The sequence below is a fragment of the Brachyistius frenatus genome, unplaced genomic scaffold (genome assembly GCF_029030835.1).
Source record: "Brachyistius frenatus isolate BFR_SWC_R1_liver_20210118 unplaced genomic scaffold, ASM2903083v1 Contig_4, whole genome shotgun sequence".
NCBI classification, from domain to species: Eukaryota; Metazoa; Chordata; class Actinopteri; family Embiotocidae; genus Brachyistius; species Brachyistius frenatus.
The window spans coordinates 3,331,822-3,357,985 of record NW_027210603.1 but is presented as its reverse complement, the minus strand read 5'-3'; the positions used below and the strand labels follow the sequence as shown (position 1 = coordinate 3,357,985).

Below are 26,164 nucleotides of genomic sequence, written 5' to 3'. Positions count from 1 at the left end.
GGAGAAAAGGGAGATCAAGAGCACATTCTCCCCCTGCCTCTTCTCCCCACTCTCTATAGGTATAAGTCATTAAGATTCATACCCCTGATCCTTCACTCTGTGGCTCCTCATTGCTCACTCCATGCATCTCTCGCAAGATAAAATAAAAAACAGTACCAGAACACCCACACCAGAATTAAAATGGTGATGCAGCACTTGTTTTCTGTCAACAAGAGAGAGCATACTGAAAGAGAGAGAGTGAAATAGCAGGAGATAGGGCCAGAAGAAGGAGGAGAGAGCGAGAGAGTCAGGGGCCGACAGCTGGTTGGTATTCCTGAGGCTTAGCCAGAGAGGCTGATGGTGCAGAGTGGACATCACCAAGGAATTTCAATGTGGACACAACGGCTGGCTGTTGTCAGAGCCTTTATAGTGTTTTACAAACTACTGCGTGTTTCATGCAATAAAATCTTCTCTGATCAGTAACGGAAAAAAATCATATTAGGGCTTATTAGGGCATGTCAATGAATAAAAATCTGACTGGTATCTTATATAGAGTGCACAAAGTAAGACAATTTTGGAATAATAATTTTTTGATTGTGGTTTAACATTTCAATACCAGAACAGGTAAAGGTTAAAAAGACTGACTAGCCATCAAAACCAGTATCTGATCAGACCAACATCCCCTCATTTGTTCTAATGAAGCATGGTTACAATTCTGTGCACTTTAGATGAAAAGCGAAAATAATTATTTTCATGATATTTAAATTATTTAGCAATAATTATATGTGTTTTCATGAATTCTAATACTCATTAACCTGATGATTTATAATCCCTTGGCATGTTTAGACTGTTGGCCTCAACATTATTCTACCACTGCTGTAAAGATTCAGCGGCCCATTTGAGTGTATAACTCCTGAGTTCAAGTTATATTGTTTCAAGAGTCTGATACTAGAAAGATCCGAAAATGGATTTATCTCTTAAGATGTAAGAAAAGGTGGAAGAATCAATATGCTGGGACTCAGACGAAGCCTCCAGGACCCGGCACAGTCTCGGTCCCAGCGTCGGCCAGGCAGCCATGAGCATCTGGATCCAGCCTCCCTCCCCTCTTCAGGGGAGACTCAGCTCTCACTAAACCCAACCAATTCACTCAATAAACAGCTGGATTATTACATAACACATGGTGGGGGCTAAATAGCCCTGAGTTCTTTGAAAGACCTGAAAAAAGTTTCGGCAGACTTCTCACTCGCTCATGCAGCTTGGAGTTCAGCAGTCACTGACAATCATGCGGCCATGTTCATTCATCTACTGGGGCCAAAGAGCTTCAAGGCTGTCAAGCCGCGGCTCAACAATTTTCAATTCCTTAATAATTTATTGATGGCGGGCAGTCAAATTGCATATCAATAATGTAGAAGGGCTCAGTACAATGTTGATACAAAATACCCTTTCAGTCGGGCTCATTCATGCTCACAGACCTGCAGACATAGCCCATGTTCTATGTTTAGTCCCACGTGGTCCGGCACATTGCATGAATGCAATCTGCATCAGTGAGCTGTGTAATGTTAGTTGATGATGGAGCAACTAAAAAAAATGCTTCTCATGTTTTCTTTCATGAATCTGTCTTTGAAGATGTACGTAGAATAAAACCCAAGAGGTGAAGAATTAGGTTTTTTTTTCTGTGGGGGGGCTGAGAGAGAAAAGCAAATGCTCTACAAAGACACTCATAAGAACAAGGACAAATTGTTCAGCTCGTAAACTGATACAAATGTGATACAATCACAACATATAGACCTAACTCTGTCTACAAATTGCTGCGTTTTTCCCTTTTCTGTCTTTAGCACAATATCTCTGTTTGCACCTGTAGGAAAAAGTTTGCAAGATTTCTTTACTACATTTCGCACACTTACACCGTCACCAGTGCTATCAGTCAATTGGACAGCTATACTGTGCGTTTGGGAACGAGCCAATCACGCATGTAGGACAAATTAAGTGACCAATGGCGGATTTCCATCTAGGTCAGCATCTTTTATTCAGGAGGCACGCGTACACAGTTACATGCCATCCCGCCCCGGGGGCCCTGCGGAGACCCACTCTGCCACAGAGAGATGGCCCACCATTTTGTTCTGTTTTGAAAATGATCTCCATGCATGAGATTAGCTGGGGGGCCTGCAAGCCCTTCCCTTTGTTGTGCATCCCAGTTTGGATATTTCCCGGCTGGTGTCTGCGAGTGTGAGCAAGTGTGTGTGTGTGTGTGTGTGTGTGTGTGTGTGTGTGTGTGTGTGTGTGTGTGTGTGTGTGTGTGTGTGTGTGTGTGTGTGTGTGTGTGTGTGTGTGTGTGTGTGTGTGTGTGTGTGTGGTGGGCCGTGCATGCATGGTGCCAGGCTGCATTTGTACACAGCGTGCATATGTTTGAGCGTGAGGGCGTGTTTAATGGGGGGTTTTGCTCATTGCAGGGGTGAATACGATCTTGACAGAGACATCTGATGCCCATTCTGTGTATGAAACTGTAGTGCTCTGCTGCCGAGCTCGAGGATAACACTCAATCTGCAGTTCACACTTTGCAATACAGACCCTACACATTTACTAATACTAGATGCCTGTGTGTTTGGTGAGTGAGTGATGTCAGGGGTATTTATTGAAGTCAGATAAGACTCTCGTGGTTGCCTTTTTCTTGAACTCTCCCTGACCCTGGACTGGTCCACCGTGCTATAATGTAAGACAAATCAATCCCAACACTTAAACAGTCATAGACTTTTATAGGGGAATTATACCATGAAAAGAAACCACTGCATCAGATGGCACAGACAGAAATCAGAAATCCTCATTAAAAGTATAGCCACAAGTGGGTACCCAGGTATGTAAAGTTGGTTTTAAAAGGTTTATGATGCCACTGCACCAAAATGTAAAAAAGCTATCTCTCTCTCATCAGTTGGTTTCCCTCCACAGACTTAAAGCAGTAACAAAGCATCTAGACAGAGAGACAGAGAGAGAGAGAGAGAGAGAGAGAGAGAGAGAGAGAGAGAGAGAGAGAGAGAGAGAGAGAGAGAGAGAGAGAGAGAGAGAGAGAGAGAGAGAGAGAGAGAGAGAGAGAGAGAGAGAGAGACAGAGAGAGAGAGAGAGAGAGAGAGAGAGAGAGAGAGAGTGGGGAATGTGGTTGCTATGGTAACCATCTGGTGGGTCTGAACTGTTTCTCACTGGCATTCATTTCATCATATTGAGCCCCTGTCTCTCTTCCTCTCATCACCTCTACTAGCACTTTTGTTTACCCCTCTCTTTTCCTCCTTCTCTCCCTGCTCTCCATCTCCCTTATCTCCTCATCTCCATCTCCTGCCGCTCTCCTCCAAGCTGCCCGCCCGCCCGTCGTCCCTCCTTCTCCTCCTTCTCCCCACCTCTCCTCACTTCCATTACAAAAGGAGCCAGAGAGAGAGAGAGAGAGAGAGTGTTTAATGTTAATGTGGAGTGGTCTTTCGATCTCTGTCTCTTTGGCTGTCTGTCCATTTTTATCACCCAGCCCTGACAGAGCCATCTGTTAAACTGGGACCTTTTAATACCAGAACAATGCACGAGGACAACGTCCACTGTGCTAGAATTTGGGTTGGATTTTTTTTTCTGGATATGAGTCAAAGCTGGACCGACATCTGAGAAGGAAACTTGCTTGAAAGATTGACGTCATCTTGTAATCACGATTTAAATGCAACCAAAGTGGCTTTTACAATCATATCAGAGGCAGGGTATTTTTTTGGTCAAATGTTTGGATGAAGCCTTGGCCAAAATTTTTTTTCCCACTTAGGAGAATATTCTGGTGTGACGCCTAAGGGGATATTTACCTATTTCCCCAACCAGCACAGCATTTCCCTTTTCCCTCTTGTCAGCAGTCGTCCTTGTAAATTCCCAGCCAAATCCCAATGCCAAATGAGCTTGCCCATCACACAGACATGTACACACAGATAGTTTTTGTGTGTAAACACAAAAAAAGGAAGAAAACGGAAGAAATTAATGCATAGTGCTCACATGCAGTGAAATAAAATGCAAATACTGCCTCATGCATTTGCATGCCATACACATTATGTTACTGTGTCATATAAAGCCCATTGATTCACACTAAGACAGAGAGAGGGTGATTTTCCCAGAGAGCGGTTCAGCATGTGAGGCCACAGCGGGTATTTCCCTGCAAGCCACAAAGGTCAGACTCAGGAGTCCAGTGGAGAGGAGCCCTTGCTCCGGGTTTCCACAGGGACAACGATGTGAGAGTCTGTCAGGCCAGTGTATGTGTGTGTTATAGTGTGTGTGTGTGCAGCTAACGGAGAGTTTGTAGGGTGTGGTTGTGCCCTCTCTTGTCAGTGACCACTAAATGCTCTCCTCTCAGTCTCTCCAGCTGGAATATTTCCTTTTGTCCTTCATGGTGCTCCTCTTCTTCTCTTCTCTTCCTCTTCTTCTACACCTGTCAGAGCTTATGTAACCTAACAGCTATCCAGCGCTTGACTTTCATCTGCCCCCTTCCACCGCACTGGTGATTACTTTCTCATGAGTGCTCACTACAACCTGGTTGCCACAATATTATTCAAATAGTAACTGCAGTGAATTAAACCTGCCATCACATTAACGACAATAACGGAGGATTTATTATAAAGCGTAATTTTGAGGATGTTCTCGCGGTGACGGACACTCAGGAAAAGGATGAGCTTGAATTAGAGGGGACCTGCATCTGCTGCATCTCTGTGATAACAGCATTAGTGCTCAGCATCTAAATATGCTAAACACGTAGCCTCAATTCAAGACAAGTCTGCATGTTTCACTGGTAATATTTGTTATGTAATCTGGAAATAAGAAGACATATTATCTTAATTAGATGAGAATAAATGTATTTATATTGTATCTGTCATTTGTGAGTTAAATGGATAATAAAACATTCTTCTTCTTCTTGTGAAGTCATATCCAGTATTTTGATATTGCAGTACATCAAAATCTTTGTGAGGGACAAATAACAAAGACAAATTAAATGGACATCAAAGAGGACATTCAGCTAGAAAGATAAAACTAGACCTTTGGAAACTTTAATAAATCCACAGCTGGATGAGGCTTCATCTGATGGTCTAGCACAGGATCTTAACAGAATTTTAGTTTTAGTCTGTCAGGAATCAAAGAGTGCATGCTGTCCAGTAGTATGTGAAACATAAAGCTGTGTGTGAGCTTTTCTCCAGGAGATGTGGTTAATAATTTCAATTACAAAAATTAAGTGATTAACATTTCCATGATTGATTTCTTACTTCTACTTCAAACACCCAATGTCTCTGGCCTCTTCTGACCTACGGGCACTCACTTAGCCTTTTTTAAATCTTTTTTAATTTGAAAGTGGTCATTGAGAAAGCTCTGCAATCCACTGAAACAAGCAAACCAGTAAATCTGAAGGGCCTCATAGGCATGAAACATAGTTAAAATTGCACCATTTGTAACATATCTTTTTAATTTGTCTGTTATATTCAATAAAATTCCTAATGTTTGGGAATAGGACTTTGTCTTACCACTACTGAAGTCTGGTGATTTTACATTGCTAAATAACTAAAGCCCTACCTATCAATTGTCAGTCCTAGTTAGATCCTGGAAGCTTTAGTAGCTGGACAATTTGAAAAAAATATAGACTGATAATATTCAATTTAACTACTAAGAAAACCCCAAACAAAACCAAACAAAGACATAAAAAAACAATCACACAAACCAACCCCCCCCCCCCCACACACACACACACACACTCCCTCTCCCTCCAAAAAAAAGAAGAAAAAAACAGGTAGCATCAGTATCAGTAGCACTAGAAGTTATACATCGGACTCTCTGGTTATGGGACAACAAAGAGAAGTTGTATTAATACAGTAGATCGTATAATTATTAAATACACACTAATCAGTCAAGGTTGTCCAAAATTGTATTTGCTGGTTTGATAATTATCTGTCACATAGTTGTGTTCAAGCTGACAGCCATAACCTCAAGTTTACTTACAGTAAATAATGTGAACCAGTAATCTGCCCTTGAGATTCTCTCAGTCATTGTTTACCTGCTGCTAATGGCTACTTTTATGAAATTGACACTGTTGTTTATTGCCGACACCCACGTAAATCCAGGATCTCTTACAGCTTCAACTCACCTTTGACAAAGCTGGCGTTGAAAGCTGACAAAAGAAAAACCTCTTAACTATATTCAACCCTTGAGCATGTTCCTTCTTATTAAAAAAAAAAAAAATCTTGATTCATCAGGGTTTTATCTTTCTTAAGTCTTTGTCTTCTTTAGCTTCATATCTAGCAACTTGTGGAAAAACCGAAGAAGGCTTTCTTCTGTTGCAGTTACTTCCCCTCCTTTGCTTAACTGTGAGGATGTGCTGTAAATGCATGCTCTCTCTCAGTCCCTACAGTCCTTGGATACTGTAGCATAAAGCTCTTCGATTCACTTTTAATGGGAGGGCTCTTGATGTTTCTTGTACACCTAAATGGAAAGTTACTTTTTAGCCTCCTGTAGATTGAAACCCTGGATTTAACTATGAAGCCATCCCTACCTATGTTATTACATAAAGCAGAACTGGTTTAGTAGCTTATATTAATAGTAACAATCGACTTATCAGAAGAGACTGGCACTGAGGGATTTATTCACTCATAAATCACTGAGAGCATGCTTTCATTTTCAATTATATTGAATTTATAATACATACTTATGTATTACAATAATTATATATATAAAAAAAACCACACAAATTATGATTTTTGTATCAGCAGAGCAGTCAGTCAGATTATTCAAACTGTAAAAGGAGAAACATCATACAGTATTGTAAAAGTCATGTATATACCTGTTGAAACTGTCTGATGCGGTGATTTAACCTGATGCTAGAGTTTGATGAAATGATCCATTAAAGTGTGCATTAAATGGGACACCTGTTCCTTCTTTGCTCAAATCTGCCACTTTGTTATCATGATTACCGACATGCAGTGTAATTTTGCTGTGTTCGTGACTGATGCACCTGCAATCCAGCAACTCTAACGGAGACTCTTTGGCATGTTTGTGACTCTGTTGACCCCCCTTATGCTGCATTGCCTTGAAAATCAACTCTACAAAGAAAATTGGTGTACTTACTGACAGTCACAGGTGTGATTTACATTAAGCACTCACTGCCTGGACTGATGGTCTATCTTTTACAAAAAGTGCACAATTATGTAAAGTGGGAAGGAGAATTTCTTATAAAAGAAAGTCAAATACGAGAAAATGAAATAAACAAAGATCAATCCCCAACAGCTTGACTGAAGGGCAAAAAACAGTCAACATGAGGCACAAATTACAGCTTTAAAAATGACTCGGTATTTTCATGAATACATTTGGGGCTTTGATTTGTTGTAGGTCTCCTGTAACATCTTTCTCTCCCCCCCTCCCCCCCGATTACATATGACTCATTAAGCCCTATAGGTTTGGTAGTTAGGAGTAGTATGTGAGCCTGTGTTGAGATTGAGCAGAGCTTAGTGCAGCTTTCACTGCATCATTTTGGATGAAAGGATCCACCACACAATCTTAAACCATTACTCCCAAAATGTAACATCCTCTGATCCTGTGTGACGGGATAGGCTGTTACTGCAGTAGGCACCGCTGTCATGGTTGACTGCCGTCTTGGAAGAAGGGACTATTTTGGCAGGATAATGCGGTCACGCCACTGAGTGAATAGGGGGTCTTGAGAGAAGAGGGCAGAGATAAGAGAATGGAGAACATTCCATTAAAGCTAGCGATGGTATCACGTCAAGGCTCGGGGAAGACTATTCTGCACCGAAAACCCACCGCAGCACCCATCGAGTGCAAGGTGCATCTGTTACCATGGTACCCGTCGCAGGCAGCCCCTTTCATGTCTGTCAAGATGGGAAGGGAGAGAGACTCGCAATATGTTAGTCTCGCCTGCAGTTGCAGCTGAAACGGACACGTGAGCGTCTACTGGATGTGTGCGCACGCTTTGGAGCTACATGTATGTGTTCCCAGCACACGTCCGGGCGGTCCGGGTTTAAGATGCTGTACGCTGACAGAGGCTAGTCACACAACATGAATCATTTAGTCACCACAGCAGAGCTGGAAATGTCACGTCTCGTCAGAGTTCCTCATGCCTCGGTGCCCCGTGCACCATTTACATCTCTGGCTACGGAGTTAAAGGGACGACTTCATTAAAGAGAGAAGCTGAGATTTTAAATGCAAACAGACATTTATTGCATTGGGAAGCAGTGGTGTACATGTTCCCCCAACAAAACCATTTGCAGGACTGTAGCATTTAATGAGATCAGTCTGTTGTGCGGTTGTCCGAGCCGAGTGCCTCAATTTAGGACAAAGTGAGCGTCTCAGATTCTTGATGGGATTGTTTTGCTCATCATCCTTCACATTTCTGTCTCCTTTCATATCTGATCTTTTCCAAGGAATGGGATGCTACTTCCTCACAGTGGAAAACACTGCCTTGACCTTCCTTGGCAGCCAGATAGGCAATCCAGTAACAACAGGAGAAACTGTACAAGGAACATGTCCAAAAGTAAGCCGAACTGTCTGCTGTTGTCTTTCCGATACAAAACTATATTTTTGCGTTTTTGCTACAGTTTTTTTTTTTTTTTTTAACATCGAGTACATCATTCCTTATTGTAAATCACAATCAACACTAACAATAAATAGTACTTTGTCATAATCTTTATTACAAGATATTAGGCCACTGTACAAATCAGTGTGAATCGTACAGTACAACGCAGAATTAAGACTGTTTCTCGAGGTTTGTCATTCAAAGCTGTATATGAGGTGCTTCAAGAATACACAAGAGTTTCAGAATTTCTGCCATGCATGCATGATTTCATATTTGCCATGCATGAGTTGGTATTTCAGTGTTTTAAGAAAGAGCCCTAAAAAATGGCAACCCAACGAAATAACAGAACTCAACATTAAATGTATAAAGCACAAAAAATAACAAGTAATCCGGTACAGTATATCCCTCATGAGGTTTGGCACACACAATAATGCACAATGCAATATAAATAGTTTTATCAATAGGGTGTGTACAGTCAAGTTACAGTATCAACCAATCCAGGTGAAAGCCTGGGAAGCTTACAAACAGGTGGGAGGTACACGGTATATAAATGACTCGTTAGCTGCAAAGTATGGTAACAAAAAACACTCAGGCAACATCGAGAATTGTTAAGTGAAAAAAAATATCACTCGCATTTGCTCAAAGTTTTCTTAACATACAAAATAAAACACTCCCTCGGGCCTTCAGTCACTGCAAAAGACATATTCCAGAGGATCGATAATAAATAAAGTCTTCAACACAGAACAAACCAGTTTACCAATTCCCACTTTGTGCAAGAAAATATGGGCTACCCTTTCCATATTTACAAAGTCTGTTATTCATTTGCCCTCAATCAAAATGAAGAGCAGAAAGAATGGTACCATAGGTTTGATTGATAGGAGATAGGAGATAGGAGAAGTGTGTGCTTTAGTTTTTAAATTAGATCCATTTCTGTATCCTGTCCCTGATTTCTGTATTTCGACAGCATCACCTCCCTTCTTCACCCCCCTCCCCCCTCCTCTGTCTTCTCTTGCGTTTGGATTATGGCGAAAACCTGTAATCGAGGGTGTGTGTGTGTGTGTGTGTGTGTGTGTGTGTGTGTGTGTGTGTGTGTGTGTGGGGGGGTCCACCTGGGGGTCTCCTTTGCTGCCATCTCCCACCCCTGCCAGTGTGTGTCATCCGGACGGCCATGACCGACTGGGAGAGGAGGGTGTGGAAGAGCTGCTTGCTGCCACATGAGAGAAAGTGCTTATATACAGTGTCTTTGGATTAAAACTGGTAAATATCGCCATAAAAAATTTCAAGAGTGTCTTTTGGGGGGTGGTGAGCTGAGCGTTCTAAGCCTCTGCCGGGGTCTTCTCTGTTCCATTTTTCAGTGCTCCATCGTCTCCATTCTCATCCTCGATCACAACTGTGGATGACAGGGGAGAGAGTTAATGACGGGGGGCTCATCTTAGTGTGGCGTCCTGAAAATGCACCACCGACTAACAGGAGGGCATTAAAGCCCACAATCATTAGTACTGCGCTGTATGAGCACAAGTGATGTGTGCATGCATTCGAGAGTAACAGAGAGTGGTACCATGAGTGTGTGCATCTGATGCACATTTGGAAATGTGTGCGCATGTGACTATGTGCGCATCTTTGTTGTGCACCTACAGGTGCAATTCTTACATGTCTGCATGTTTTTCCATGTTTGACCATGTTGTATTTGTGCACTACTGTACATGTAAGCGAGTCCCTCTGTCAGAGCATGTATGTGCCATCACATGGGAGCCTCACTTCTCAAGGACTATCTCCAGGGTTTTTATCAGGAATGCAGGACACAAAAGCAAACACACAACCAAACGATTTTTAGCACTGAAACACAACAATCTGAATTACACGACGTATAAAACTCAATCATTCCAGCCATTCATTGGGGAGGGAACATTCGGCACAACTCTGAGAAGCAACATTCAGAAGGCATTTAACAACACGCACTGCGTATCCAACTTGTGTTGCAATGCGAATAGAATATTTAAAAACCCACACAATGCACAGGCATGCAAACAATAGATTTGATCTATGATACACACTATGTCAAGGCAACAGAGCTGCAGTTCTGGTTTCACATGGAAATATCCTTAATTATGGTGCACTAGTAACCAATGTGCGCATTCACAACATCACCATACGAGCGAAAACGCCTTAATTATATAATTACCCCGTTTGCTCCTGCCTATTTGTCCGAGTTTTGGCGGACGTTTGTTCTGTGAGCCATTGAAGAAGTTGTTGGTGTCTTGAAGACGACAGGTGAAGGAAAGGTGTCCCTCGTCGCCCTCATTTCCATAATGACTCATTTTTTCTTCGTTGAAAGGCAGCACTTCCGACATCTCCAAATGCGTCTTTATCACCAAGGCGCACCAGCTGAAATGTATAGCTCGTCGCCAAGCTTGAACCAGGTCGTCTGTAACAAACAAAAGGGAGGAAAAAAAACAATGCAATCTGCTGGCACGACCTAGCCCTTTCTGTTTACCTCGAAGACACGTGTCTGCCTCCGAAGGTACGCAACAGAAATAAGAGTAAATCAAAAATGTCCTCAATTTCCCCGCTCGTGGAGCTTCGGCAACATTATTCAAAGATTCCAGAGGTTTTTCTGTCTGTGCGTATTGCTTTGGAAATGGAGGCGCACATACAATGGAGCCGTGAAGCGCCCGCTGGTTTCGAGCGGCTGAACCCGTCGCACGGAAAATCTGAGGAAGAAATGCAAATTGAGGAGCGATGCAAAACACGGATCCCGGGGAGACCTGGCGAGGGAGCTGTACGGGGTTTTTCTGGCGCAGCCCAGACGAGCGTCCAGTTGGAGACGTGGTGTGCCAATGCTCCACTCTCCGGGATCTAGATGCAATCAAGTAAATGGCGATTTTAAATTCAAAGATGGCTCATAAATGTGAACCAATTCAGAGCTTAGAAAAACGTCGTTTTCGCGCCACCACTCGACGACTCAGGGATAATAAACGCTCAAGTCTCTTTAACAATTTTACAAATTTTGCTTTGCATTTGCCAAGGAGGGGTTTTAAAGTGGACGTATATCCACCAAGTCAGAGCTCACCAGAGGATGGCAGTATTTTCATAGGCTGGGATTTGACTTTTGGCCCCGTGGCGCACTTTGTGTTCTGTGCTGAGGCCCTGCACTGTTTTCACCACACTTTGAACTGCAATATCAATGCGGATGGGTTGGATGAACGTGTATTTGCCAAATACAGCACCGAATAGGTGTTTTAAAGGGAAATCCATGCAATCCAGATTAGAGAGGGGTCCAGGTTTTCCTCCCATTGGATAATTTTCATAATTTAGCTAAATATCAAAGAAAGTCTTTAAAAAATATGACACAAAAACCAGCCTGAAAATCTCTTTTGATAAGATACTGATTTGTAATAGACATATTGATAATGTAATCATACCTAAAAAGATCCATTTTGGTGTCATGTTGGCACTGAAGGTGTAAAGTTTCGAGATCATAGGGTGATGTGAAAACCGGTTCCTCCTGGGATTTATTTTATCTAAAGGATGAAATAAATTCTCTGGGTTCTACGATTTACATTAATCTGTCTTCTGTAGGGACAGAACAAAGGGGTGTCTTCACAGAACAGATATGATTGTGGGGTAATGGATGGGTAGTCAGTCTTGACATGGACTATTCTTTCTCAGAGTAACTTAACCAAATATCATTACACAGACAATGAAATGAAAGATGAGACCCGGGCCTGCAGCAGAGCTAACTTTTATATGCTGTCAACTATTCATACAGGAGGTGCAGCTGTGATACAACTACTCCTTTTGGGCTTTAAGGCGGCCATGATTTTATCACAGGTTTCACCTTTCATATCAGAACATGTCAGCAACAACTCTTTCAGCTGGAGGAATATTTTTCCACATGTGGTTATACGATCATTTGAATTGGCTGGGAGTATTCAAGCTGCCAACCAATCAAGATGAGTATATTAAAATAGTAATTTGTAAAGTAAAGGTGAGAGTTAGATTGTTAAACCTACAGAAACAAAAGCACAAGTGGAGAACAGTCTCAAAGGCTGTGAACTGATCCAAAGATTGTAAATATGAGCTAATATTAGCCAACATTTGCTATTGGACTTAGTATGAGTGTGCAAAGGTGGTTAAACATAGCAAATTCTTTTATTCAAAAACTCAGATAATCTTCTCCATCAGGCCTGCATGGGTGTGGTTTGATCAGGTTTTGGTGACAGTGGCCTCAAAAAATAAACAAATGACTCCATGAAGCCTCGTGTTATCAGATTCTAAATCAAGTGCTGCGAAATCCAGATTTTTTTAAATTTTTTTTGCATGAAAGTTTGAAAAGTCCCCTTTTTTCCCATCTGCACCCTGACTACATCAAACCAGATAAAAACACATACAGACATTGTGAAATAATGTGTGAAATAACTGAAAATGTTGTGTTTGTGTACGACCTTAATACTAAAAGAACAGATGCACAATTTAAAAATGGAAAATAATTTTTTTGCTGATCATAAACATGCAAGAAGTCAACCTAAAACCAAACATGACTGCAGACTTTCAGCACTTAACTCTGACACAACTCCACACCTTCTCTAAATTCTTATATTTATTGCCATTACAGGGTCATTTTGTGAATATGCTGGAATCACATGTACAGCAGGTGTATGAAGTGTACACTGTCCCACATTTACTGTAAATGACCAGAAACACAGTGTTTACAATGAGTTTATTTCTAAATATGAGATGCAATAACTTTATTTTGGTAGTGAAAACATGTGAGGAATCAGAGCAGGTTTTCATCAGACCAACCTCTGATCCACGGCAGCCTAAACATTTTAAAGGACATGACTTCTGACAGTCACTAATGGCTACTTTCAGTTGTATCGTGATCTTCACCAGTTTGTGGAGCAGCGTCGGAATGAGCCGTAGATAGTTTGATCTATCCAGCGGCGGAATCTGGATACAGCCGTGTAAACTCCTGGAAACTTAGCATCACCGCAGCCGTTGCCCCAGGAGACCACGCCATAGACCCGGCCGCTGCACACCAGCGGCCCGCCTGAATCTCCCTGCAAGCACAAGACCACACCCTCTTACAGTTACCATGTCACAATGTGCCTCATTAAAAGCTTATCTGAGCCTATGCCAGCTCACTGTGGGCAAAGGCGTGGTACACGATCACAGGGCCAACACATAGAGACAGACGGAAACAAAGACCATTCACACCTAAGGGCAATCTGTAGAATCACCAATTAACCTGAGGTGCATGTTTTTGGATGGTGCGAGGAAGCCGGAGTACCCAGAGAGAACTCATGCAGGCACAGAGAGAACATGCAAACTCTGCACAGAAAGCCCCAGGCCCAGATTCTAACCCACAATCTTTTCGCTGTTTCGCGACAATGCTACCCACTGCACCACTGTTAAAACACAATAACGTCCTATTCCCAAAATGTAACAATATAAAGTCAATGAGTTTTCCAACACAAATGTACTAAAATAGACACTTCTTTACAAAGAAAGCACCTGCAATCAACATTTTTCACATATAAAATGTACCCGTTAGATTTAAAATGTAAAATGCTACATTTATCGTATAAATTGTCAGTTGTCTTAACCATGTGAATTGAGCTCATATATAAGGCTGTTTCACATATAATAAACCCCTCGGTCTCATCTGGACACATCACATACAATTTTTTTTTTTTTTAAACATTAAGTAGATGTTCTTCTTTCAGAAAAGTCTGACAATTACATACCTTCATATTTAAGTGAATCTTATGTGAGCTTGTGGCTTTTTAAGGATGAGGTCATTACAACACATTAGATCTGGCCAGCAGAGACTTTAGATTTAAAGCTGACCAAATATAAAAGGCTGGTCTACATTCCCATTTGGAAAAAGCCCAGTTTATTGTTATTTTCTTTCATAGTTTCAAATAAAATATCTTGGAGTCCTTTATCATTTGCACATGGAAAAGCCAAACACACAAAGTTGGCTGCAGAGTTAAATAAAGCACTTTTTAATTAGTCATTCGGTTCTTTACCTGAAGCAAAATATAGCCTACTGGTATGTCACACGTTCAATTTCACGTCATTTTTCTCTCACATCACAGGCTGGGCAGAAGCTCTTTAACGATACAAATAAGCAGGCTGTTGTTTGCACGAGTTTACCTCAAAAATTCTCAGTCAGGTTTTTTAGTCCTGATGCTATTTTAGGGACTTTTTTCTGCCTCTGCTGCAACTATCACAACTAATATCATTCTTGAGGATGGAGTGCCACGTCTGCTTAATGAAAGCCTGTAGCTGAACCAACACTGACATGATGAACTGTATCCTCGTATTATCAGGGGGAGGAGCTTCCCAAAACGGTGTTACAGTTGTTCTCTCGTGTGAGATGATGAAGAGAGGATCAGCTTGTGCTACCTGATACTACCTTGGGGAATTTATTATGACAAATTGGATTGAGTTGTGGTCTTTTCAGCAGCTTCATTATTTTAGTGATAGTGTCCTGAGTACCTTGCATGCATCTTTTCCTCCAGTCCTGTAGCCAGCGCAGATCATGTTTGCTGTGATGTTTCCGTCAAAAGAGTCGCTGCTGTTGCACCTCGCAGCTGAAACAATGGGCACCGTCACCGTCCTGAGCGAGACAGGGCCCTGGCCTCCGCCCAGACTATGGTAGCCCCACCCCGACACCCGACACACGTGGCCTTCGACCACACCTGTCCCTTGTCTGGGAAGAGGTGCCAGCGACACGTATTTGTTCAGAACCATGGGGGCCCGCAACTGGATGGGAAATCAGAGGACAGTTTCCACGCGGGCATGTAAGGAAAGAAAAAGCAGGTCAATTATATAGTTAATCATTACCGAAATATACAATGTTGTACTTATAATTAGTATGAAGCAAAAGAGAATTATTATCATCTCTTCTGGACCACTGTTTGGTTTCCCAGCCCTAAAACAACGCTCCAGTCAACTCACCGTCAGAGCAGCAGCAGGGAGCTATTTTTAGCAGGAAGCACTAATGCACGCTACCTGTCCCGTATCAAACAGCACCCAGACAGAGCTAGCAACGTTATTATTACATTATATTATTGTAAACATTGATAAGATGGCTCTCTCCGTTTCTGCAGTACCTTGATGAGCATGATGTCAGCGTTGTTGGTGCTCCTGTTGTAGAGCGGGTGGCTGACCAGCCGCTGGGGTTTGGCGTACTGCTCAGTGCCCTCGAAGACGTTTACTTTGTAGTCGCCCGCTACTATCATCATCTGCTCGGCCCTGAGAGAAAACACATTTCCGTTTTACATCACATTCATCAACAAAATCCGCACAAACTGCACATGATGCTTTAGCTTTTCATTTTTTTTTTATTTTTGTAGTGTATCACTGAGTGATATAAAAGACAAAACAAAGTCTGAGCTCAGAGTACATTGGTTTGACCGTGACCACCATGAACTGTTGGTCTGCCAGGGAACAACGGCGTACTGTGGCCAGGCAGGACTGGGACGGTACAACAGAATCAGGTCCAATTTCCTGGATGCACACAAGATTATCACTTCACTGTCTCTGTCTCTTTCTCTTAACCACACACTGACGATGCACCAAGGTCAGCTGACTCTTGGGCATCTGTGTGCTGTTTGACTTCCCACTGGCCTGTATAGAGGCTTACTTTGTGTCGCGATCACGTTGTGACGTTACCTTCCTGTAGCAGAGTGAATGTTTGCTTTCAGGCATCTGTTTGGACCATCTGCTCACAATATAAAATCACGCCAAGTGAGCCTCCATACAGGGATGACTAGTCCTCTGAAAAAATGCCAGGAGACTGTCACTGGGTGTGAAAATGTTTCAAAAACAGTTTCAGACACAACTGTCAGGTCACATTTTAGATTTGTAAGAAAAGTACACTGGTGTACAGCCGTGATTTATGGCTGATAGACCTTGATTTTAACCCGTTTTTGACTAATAAAACAGAAAACACTGGACGTCACAAAGTAAGCAGAGGTTTGAACTTCTTCCTCTCTGGTCCTCTTTTTTGAAATTCATTACATAAATATTTGTATCACTTTTCATGTGACAAAATATGATGGCACCACTATAAACACTTTTTATTTCCAACATGGTCGGACAATACAGCAATATAAGTACAAACAAGTTCTTCGCTAGCATAGCTTGGGCTTTGATTTAGCCTAGTAGCAACGTAAGTTGCTAACATTTGCTAATTAGCACTAGAGCGGTAAAGGTAATGTCCTTATGTTTGCAGTTATCCTGTCATGTTGGACCAATAAAAGTTTTTACAATATCTGATGGAGCAAACTAAAAGGAGCAGTGCGTAGGATTTAGTGGCATCTAGTGGTGGGTCTGTAGATTGCAACCAACTGAACACTCCTTACTTTCAAGTGCATGAGAGGCTCTGCGGTGGATGCAAAAAATGCAAAAGGCCATCTCTAAAGCTAATATTTGGTTTGTCCCCTCCGGGCTACTGTAGTAACATGGCAGAGTAAAATGAGGGTTTCTGGGATAGAGGGCCTGCTTCCTACGTAGATATGAAGGACTCATTCCAAAGTAATGAAAACCGAACAATTCTTAATTTCAGGTGACTAAACGCAAATATAAACATAAAATCATATTCAATTTCTTCCAATAGTTCCATTTAAATCATACATACTGATCCTTTAAAACAAAGGTGATCTCCAAAGTCATATGGTTTCATTATGAGGGAAAATAAAGGCTTGTATGAATTTTCTTTGAAATCCATGCAATAGATGTTGAGATATTTGATTCAGACCTCATAGTAGCACAAAAGAAAAATTCACTTAATCACGCAAAAGCATTAGGAGCATTAGGATGCACATAGGCACCACAAATATCTACAGGAAACTTCATGTCAATCCCTTCAGTAAATGCTGAGAAATATTACGGTGACCGACCAATCACAGAGGGCGGCTAGCTTGGTTGACATTTTTTAGGGCATACAGACTATAACATGTAACTTCCCCAACATAGAAATAAGGAAACTGTGGTTTTGGGAGTTTTCAACCAACAACAACTGCACAAAGGTGAACAGGCATTGAAGATAGCCATTGAACCTTCTCACCCGATGTTACAATGAGCTGCAGTCAGCACCCAGAACCTGTGAACGAGTGATCCGCCACAGAAGTGTTGGCCGCTGGTGCTCTGCAGTGACACGATGTATCTGATGGAGTTTGGTGCAGCGGCGTGACCACCTACTATACGGCCCTGCGTGAGCACACGGCCTGTAACACACAAACAGTGGCAAGGCAAGGAGGAGCATTAGCTGTTTCGGCAAGTGAGGAGGGTGGTTAGTGGTTTTCTGTCACCTGGGAAGCTGCTGCATAATGAAGGTAATGCAATATAGCTTGACCTTGTAGTGTCACCACCTCACTCTGGGCTCTGAAACATTCAAGTGGGGAATTTTCAGGCGTGCCTTGCAACATCTCGACTACTGTACACAGTTGGAGATATGGGGCGAACTGTGGGAACTATTTCCTGCAAACATCTACAACAGTGGGCGGATATATATTCTATATTTTTGATTGACACTTCTTTTTTTTTTTTTAAGGAGTATCTGCAAACTTTAAACTGTAAATTAGAAGAAAGCAATTTAAAGGAATAGTTCAACATTTTGGGGGAATCTGCTTCTTTGCTTTGGATTGGAAAACAAAGGAAACAGACAAAAACATATTCATCACTTTCTATGTACCAGACGAGTTTACAGGCCAGCAGGTGGGACCCTGAGAAGATCCGTCTCCCAACTGAGAAGTATGACAAAAAAAAAATCTCAGTAAAATGCAGAATTCTAGTTTTTGTTTTTGCACAAATTAAAGAAATACGATATAACAAACTAAGTGAGCTTAAGAGGTGCCGGTAGGTGGATTTTGTAATTTTAGTACCAAGTCTTACTAGTTGTTTCCCATCTGTTTCCAGTCTTCATGCTAAAGCAAATTTGACAAAAGTCCTTTCAAATTAAAAGATAGATACATGTAAATAAAGATATCTGCTTCATAAAAAGTCCCACTGCCTGCTTGTTGTTGCTGTTGGTAAGCAAGAAAAGAAAGTGCCAATTTTTATTTGTTCATGCTAAAACCTTTAGTAATTTGTAATTTGTTTGTATATCCAATACAAAAACAAAAAAAAGTACTTACTGTGAACTGTCATAAGATCCAGGAGCACACAACAGAACCACATGAGCAGGTTCATCATGGCAGAAGAGGTCTTTATCCTGCACCGTACCAACAGCTGAACCACTGCAGCCAGACAACCAGTGTCCTCTGCTCCTGTCTGCCAGCCCAGCCTGCTCAGTCATTCCTCTCTGGAAACGGCGAGAGTCGGTCACATCAACCTTTATCCTCAAGTTTCCTCTGGAAAAAAAAAATAAAGTTTTTCATTTCAATGTTCGTCAAGAAGCAGCAGGGTCCATCACTGTGGCATTGATTGAGGAGGAAAAGGAGACGAGAGCGCAACAAAGTTCACATTCAAGAAGTATCTACTATCACGACTCTTTCTACTGACCCTCCTCACTTGCCGAAAGACCTTACATTGTTGCCATGGCAACACAGGGTACTGTGCAGAGCAAGTTCATCTATACTGTATCAGCACGCTCTGCCTGTGTCATCATCCAGGCTTATCCCTGTTGAAATGTCTCAATGGACTACTGTGTGTGTGTGTGTGTGTGTGTGTGTGTGTGTGTGTGTGTGTGTGTGTGTGTGTGTGTGTGTGTGTGTGTGTGTGTGTGTGTGTGTGTGTGTGTGTGTGTTGCATTGCTTTGTTTTCTAGCTCTGAGGAGATTCATGTCTAAGTCAAGACAACACAGAAGTATCCACACAAAAGTGTTTGTCTGTGTGCCTGTGAGTCATCGGCCATCATTGAATCGGTGTCAGCAATGATGATTACTCATCATCATCATCATCATCATCATCATCATCATCATCATCATCATCATCATCATCATTGTCAGCCTTATGGCAAGTCAGCATCCTGCACCGCATGGGGGGTGAATCTCGCCTGACCTCCTCTTGTCCCACATTTACAGCGAGCTGAATAATTGATGCTTCACCCGGTGGAACGGGAGAGGCGGCTTTGTGCGGCCTCCCACCATCACATGTTTTTAACCGGACTTCACAGACACTCCACGTCAGACTTACAGCAATCTTCTTTTTTCTGTTTCATAAATAAAGACAAAGCAAAGATGACTCAAGCAAATCTTTAGTAAATAATAAAAAAAAATCTAACCTTCAACCAAATGATAATGCGACTTACCCCGTGCCGTATCTTGTAATACAAAAACATTTTGTGTTATTTGCACAGGATATTTCTGCCATCATCCCAGTGCAATGAACGTAAATGGAGATTTATATTATAGTAAGGGCTTTAAAGCTGCAACTCTCTAAACTGGTGATTTGGTGAAGTGGTACCACGGACGCAAAGCTCCACCTGGTGGTCCGCAAAAGTCTCGTTGAAAGGCCTTGCAATTGCACTCCAAATACCCAAATTGTCATTTCATTTCATTTTCATACAGACAATAGTTACTACATAAACACATCCCAGTACAGTGATGTAAAAATTAAATGTTAATCGTTTAAATAATTTAGGAATAAAGTTTGCTTTAGCTTAGTGACGTGTAGGGTGATGACCCATAACGTCCAACACTAATGTTAGCTCAGGTTTCTGCAGTGGGAAGCTTAACATGTGAAATCTGGTTTGGTACATAGTGGTGGACGATCTGAAAAGTTTGGGAGTGATTTTAATTCATGCCAAAAGGGCCTCACCTTTGTGCAAAGCCAGGTACAGTGTAGGAAGGAGCCGACCTCTACACCACACCTGAGACACATTTCTGACAATTCAGGTTTGGATTTCTGTAGCTTCTGTGGGGTGAGGTACAGTTGATGAAGAAAATTATAATTTACAAGTCTGTACTGGGCATTAACCGTTGCTAACAAACTATTTTAACATAAATCTGACCAGAGTTGTTCATCAATTCGTCAATGAAGTTGTTTTTAATATTCTATGAAAACATGCAGATTGATTTTCTTGAAAGGTGTTAGATGACAAATTTGATACCACTTTTAAAAATATTATTTTCTTCATGACTCCAGGAAGTTCCTGCTCCTGCCAAGAGATAGTCCACAGCACTTGACTCTCCAGGAAACCAAAACGTGTCATTCTTACATTTTGTTTTGATGTGTCTTCGTCATTATGAACCGACTATGAACACAGTGCAAACATATAAATCAGAAAAAAAAATGGCATGTAGTCTTTTTATATCGACACAAAAGTGTGCTTAAGGAAAAAACAAGTCTCCGTGTCCCGTCTACATTTCTGTGACACGTGCTGCTCAGACATATCACTGCCATGTCTAAATTGCACATGCAGTTTTGTGCAAGGCATCTTTCTCAGTCTCACTGCACACACACAACACACACACACACACACACACACACACACACACACACACACACACACACACACACACACACACACACACACACACACACACACACACACACACACACACACACACACACACACACACACACACACACACACACACACACACATATACAAAGGCATCCCGTTTGTCATATCAACGTTGCACCTGAGGGAGAGCGGAGCGCTCTATCGTCTTTCACCCTCACAGCTGGAATGACACCTTGGGGAGGGTGGAGTGAATGGAGGCTGAGTTACAAACCCACAAAAACGCCGCCATGTGTGGGAACTCCAAATGGAAAACAACTGCTGGGAACCATTTATGCGAGTGACTCCTGAGGGCGATGAAACAGACTGGGCGAGAAGAGAAAGGAGCTACACCACAGTGAACCCCAGCTGGATTAGAGTTATCAACACAGACCAGACAATAGCAATGACATAGCACTATTTTTTCCCCCTTTAAACATGACTGTTTTACTTTGACTCTGAGACGGTATGAGGGGGGAACAGAAGTACAAAAGACTTTCACGGACACTATCAGCTCCATTTAACAGCATTTCTGAGAAAACATTTTCCTCGTTCAAGCAAAAAATAAATGCTTTTATGTTCTGCCACATCTCAGGTTGATGGTGCACTAGAGAGCAAATATATCATTCTCAGCCATCATGCTTTATACTCACGCTTTTGTCCCGCTCCGTCAAACATTATTGTATAGAGCGACAACATGTCGGGCAAGTATATTCTATCATTTCTCTGGCCTGTTGGGTTTCATCTCTGTGAAGCTCCACTTTGTCTCCACCACTGAACAATAGGCTGAAGCTGTGAGAACAAAGGCCCGAGAAAGAAAGGTATAATGAAAGAGAATACTTTTTTTTTCCTGTACTAGGTCAGAATCTCTCCTTTCTGTGTGTGATGGAGACATTTAGGTAAATGGCGGATAATGGTGGAGAATAATAAGAGTGACAGGCATGGATACAGTATAAAAGAGGCCAGGGGGTTCTCCAGCTTTGTCCTGCACGAGAGGATTGTGTCAGAGTGTGTTAGAGTGCCACTGTGTGTATGCTCGACTATCGATAAGGTGAGGCAGCTTTGTGTATAACAGCGTTTAGTTTACTTGTGTATTATTGTTCATTAGCTGTGGAATAAGGGTCAGACTACCAACTGATTGTGTAATAGAAACGTTTAATCAGGTTTTAGTTTTTTTTTTGTGGCAAAAATGAGTCCGTTTAAACTTGACACAAGTTAGAAAAACGTATTTTTAATAGAAAAACTCTTCCTGTGTTTATACTTATTTTTTCTAAACTATGCAATTGTAATTATACATTTTAAACTACTGAACAGAGATGAGCTTTGTTGTCAAAGATCATGTCTTAATGCTCACCAAATGTTGAGACATTAAAATTGAAAACTACGTGAGAAAAGAAAGGTGTTGGGGTCGGTTATCTAACACTAAACAAAAATTTACAAGGAAATTCAATCGAAAAGATTTTTTTTTTCCCAATAAGAATTATTTTTATCACTAGAAGATTCCGACTCACTCTGCAAGACCCGATGTTCAGTCAAGAAACCTCCTGTATTTACACAGTATTTAAGAATCATTTGGACATTTCATGCACTGTGAGACTTCTCTTGCACTCTAATCGGATCCTTTGGAAGAACAATCAGAGCAGGAGTGAATATATTTATGCTGTTAAATAATGTGAGACCGTTTCAAATTTTCACTACTTTGGTTATTGTGGTTGATAATCCAGGACAGATTAAAACTAATATTACCTTTTATGTATTATACATACAAAGGGAGTGCAATATAATGTAGAATGCATTGGATTTAAAACCTCTTTCCAGGATTTTTACCATTTTATGACCTGCGATATTGACCAACGCCTTTGTTTGTTTCTCATTTTCTTTTCAGTAGCTACCATGACGAACCCGGCTCCATCCTGTCCCCTCTTACTGGTTCTCCTGCTCGTTGTTAACCTGACAGGTGAGAACTGACGGTGTTAACTACAGAGAATACAATTTAATTCTGTCCTTTTGACACATGCATTTAACTCTGGGGAAAGATGTAAAGATAATTCAGTGCTACAGAATAGTGAGATGTTTGACATGAGCTAATCTGCCTCTGTGTGTCTGACCTCCTCCCCGGCTCCCAGGTGTGTACGGGTTCAGAATCATCGGTGGTACAGTGGTTCAGCCTCACGCCATCAAGTATCAAGCATCCCTTCTGTACAGGAACTCTCACTTCTGTGGAGGCACCCTCATCCACAAACAGTGGGTGGTGTCTGCTGCCCACTGCTGGAGACCGTGAGTTACTGCAGCTTTCCACCTGTTGAACCCAAACTGAACATCCACTGAAGCTATGGAGCATTAAAATCTCAAATCTGTGAGGTAGAAAGAATATTTGAATTATAATTCAACAGAAAAGTCATTGAACCACTTATATGTGACTTTGAAAGAAGTGATAGATTGTCTGATCAATCGTCAATAAACAAGTTCCATCTTGGCTTTTGCCTTCTACTGCAGGAGCCACATGATCGAAGTGGTCCTGGGTGACCACAGCATCACCGAAGCGGAGGGATTCGAGCAGATATTCAACGTCTCCTTAGTCACCAGACACTACCAGTACAGATACTGGCTGCTCGACAACGACATCATGCTGCTTAAGGTAAGAGACGACCTTGGGTGTGACACAAAGACGCTAGATCACATGTAGTGTGATCGATTTTTTTTTTTTTTAATACTGAAATATAACTGTTTACTCAAATATTAATTTCAATGCTAGGAGCACGGGTTCTGAGTGATATATTGTACCAAGTGTCAGTCATGAGCCAGTCACGGGTCAGCAGTGACATGTCAGGGGTCCACTCCCCAGCTGATGGGGGGGTTGCATGCATCTTAATTACAGTAAATTTAATTAATCTGATATATATATTTATATATATGTATTGCTCCCTGAATCCACCAACCCTCCTGAATCTACCAACATAAACACACTGCGGATTCCAGGTTGCATGATAAAGTGTGACTGAATCATGTTTCATAATGTGAATGGAGAATGTACACAGTAGTTGCCCTCTATGTTGCCTGATTGAAGGATCTGCTCTCTGTGGGTCAGTTAGAGCGTCCAGCTATCATCAATGCCATGGTCGAGCCGGCCTCTCTGCCAGACAGGAACTCACCCCCGCTGAACAACTTCGCTCTGTGCACGGTCAGCGGCTGGGGGTTGACTTGGGTCTACGGCAGTCTGTCACCTGAACTGAGGTCTGTGGATGTGGAATACTTCTCCGATTGCTGGAGGTACTACTACTTCAGGATCACAGAGAACATGATGTGTGCCGGCTATCGTAGTGGGGGGAAAGACTCCTGTCAGGTGAGTGTGGGCGAACATTTGAGAGGGACATATTTCTTTTGGGGATGGTATGAACCGAAAATTATAGTAGTTATTGTTCCAGGTAGTGAGATAACATGTTAAAGTTTAATACAAATCTTTAAGTAAAGGATTCCTGAGACTCATTCATTGTTTACATTATTAAAGCTGCATTAATTAATTTATTTTTTTAATTTATTTTTTTTATCACATGGGAGCAAAGTAACAAGCTGTTAACAGGTTGCTGACATATTATCACCTTATAAAGTTAGCAAAAATGTTAGCAAATAGTTGTGGAGTATTTCTGTCCACTTGATAAATTTAGGGCCCAAATTCATGGTCCTTGCAGATCTGTTTTCATCTTCACCAGCCCCTGACAATAATGTCCTCCTTAGCTACTAAATGCTCTACTATATTCACCAGCTTCCTGCTAAATGATCCATTTTTTAAATTTTTTTTTTAAAGGAACAAAATAATCCATACAGAGGGGAAAAACTACAAAGTTGGTGCTAATTGTCTCTATTTGTTACTACAAGAACCATTTTCACTTTTTTCATAGTCCAATTAATAATACAAAAATATTGATGAGGGAAGCTATAAAGTTTTAGAGTCAGAAAACAAGCACACATTTTCACTTATGACACAAAATTTAGATTTCATTACATTAAAACCTATCTTATGTTAAAATGTGTTACACTACACCCTAATAAAGAAACCCTCTGAAGACTTTTTTCCTTACTTCTCCTTCCTCAGGGTGACTCGGGAGGACCTCTCGTCTGTAACGGTAAATTTGAAGGTATTGTATCTTGGGGCATTGGCTGCGCTTACGCTCACTACCCCGGTGTCTACACCAAGGTCAGAAACTACCTGGGATGGATCAACTGGGTCATCCAGAACAGCTAATGATACTCTGAATGACGAGCTCACTGAAGACTCCGCTGTGATGAATATCTGAATGGCTCCCAAAGGCCTCAATGGATATTTTAGTTTTGTCTTTTAAATAGCACTTTTCTACAAACAAGAATGTATTTGGTCAGACTATATTACCTACACCCCATGATAGTGACCATTTTCACCTGATCATTCTCATTAATATAAAAAACAAATCTGACATTATTTGTTCAGCTAAATGCACTTTATGTTTTATAGTTATTATAAGTGTTTTTCAGAAGTGATGTCAAAACACGTAACAGATCATTTTTGCTCTTTGAATCCTCCATTTTTCCACTTACTCAAAACAAAACTGGACTTGATAAATAAAGATACATATTTTCTCAGACTGCCTCCTCAGTTTTTGGTCCTTTAGTGCACACATGGGGACAAAAGCAATCTGGAAAATAGTTTTCCACACTTTTAGTCAGATGATTTTATGTGAGAATGATGAAAAGAAAATAAGATGAGTTTTATTTTCTTTGCCTGTGGTTTAAGAAGTATTTACAAAGTCATTTACAACGTCTTTTATAACGTCTTTTACGACGTCCATATGTCCTTATCTTGTGACCTACAACTGAACTCAGATGTAAAGGGAATGGGGGTGGATGTCAACTGCTTGTCACACTGTATAAAAGCTGCCCTACGGAGGAGAGACGTTGAGCAATGCTGGACATCCTTCTTTGAGTGTACATGTATTCGCTCCTTCTTGCAAGAATAAATGTCTGATGTGTTTGATTTTGAATCCAGCCTCTGAGTAATTTTTCTAACAGAGAACTACCCAACCCTCTCCTTTAATGTCAAGTCTGCTCAAAACTGTTCACAGACAGTGACAACCACAAAGCCACCTCCCCTTCCTTCGTGACTGGTGAAGACATCCCAGC

General features: G+C 41.5%; 3 protein-coding genes across 3 annotated transcripts; 1 reads left to right on the top strand and 2 right to left on the bottom strand.

Annotated features, from left to right (window-relative positions):
* Positions 1-8,649: 8,649 nt before the first annotated feature.
* camk2n1 (calcium/calmodulin dependent protein kinase II inhibitor 1) lies at positions 8,650-11,570 on the bottom strand. The gene is made up of 2 exons (XM_069710788.1): positions 10,737-11,570; positions 8,650-9,944 (listed from the first exon to the last, which is right to left on the bottom strand). The coding sequence occupies exons 1-2, from the start codon at positions 10,903-10,905 to the stop codon at positions 9,871-9,873; spliced, it is 243 nt and encodes an 80-aa protein (XP_069566889.1). The 5' UTR covers positions 10,906-11,570; the 3' UTR covers positions 8,650-9,870.
* Positions 11,571-12,904: 1,334 nt separating this feature from the next.
* On the bottom strand, positions 12,905-18,842 carry LOC138630780 (trypsin). Its single transcript, XM_069715346.1, has 5 exons — positions 18,703-18,842; positions 17,634-17,793; positions 15,676-15,817; positions 15,059-15,325; positions 12,905-13,614 (listed from the first exon to the last, which is right to left on the bottom strand). Exons 1-5 carry the CDS (start codon positions 18,758-18,760, stop codon positions 13,441-13,443), a joined length of 801 nt encoding a protein of 266 aa, XP_069571447.1. The 5' UTR covers positions 18,761-18,842; the 3' UTR covers positions 12,905-13,440.
* LOC138630790 (serine protease 1-like) lies at positions 15,680-25,253 on the top strand. Its single transcript, XM_069715358.1, has 6 exons — positions 15,680-15,703; positions 19,985-20,019; positions 23,153-23,287; positions 23,507-23,648; positions 24,099-24,353; positions 25,104-25,253. Exons 1-6 carry the CDS (start codon positions 15,680-15,682, stop codon positions 25,251-25,253), a joined length of 741 nt encoding a protein of 246 aa, XP_069571459.1.
* Positions 25,254-26,164: the final 911 nt, after the last annotated feature.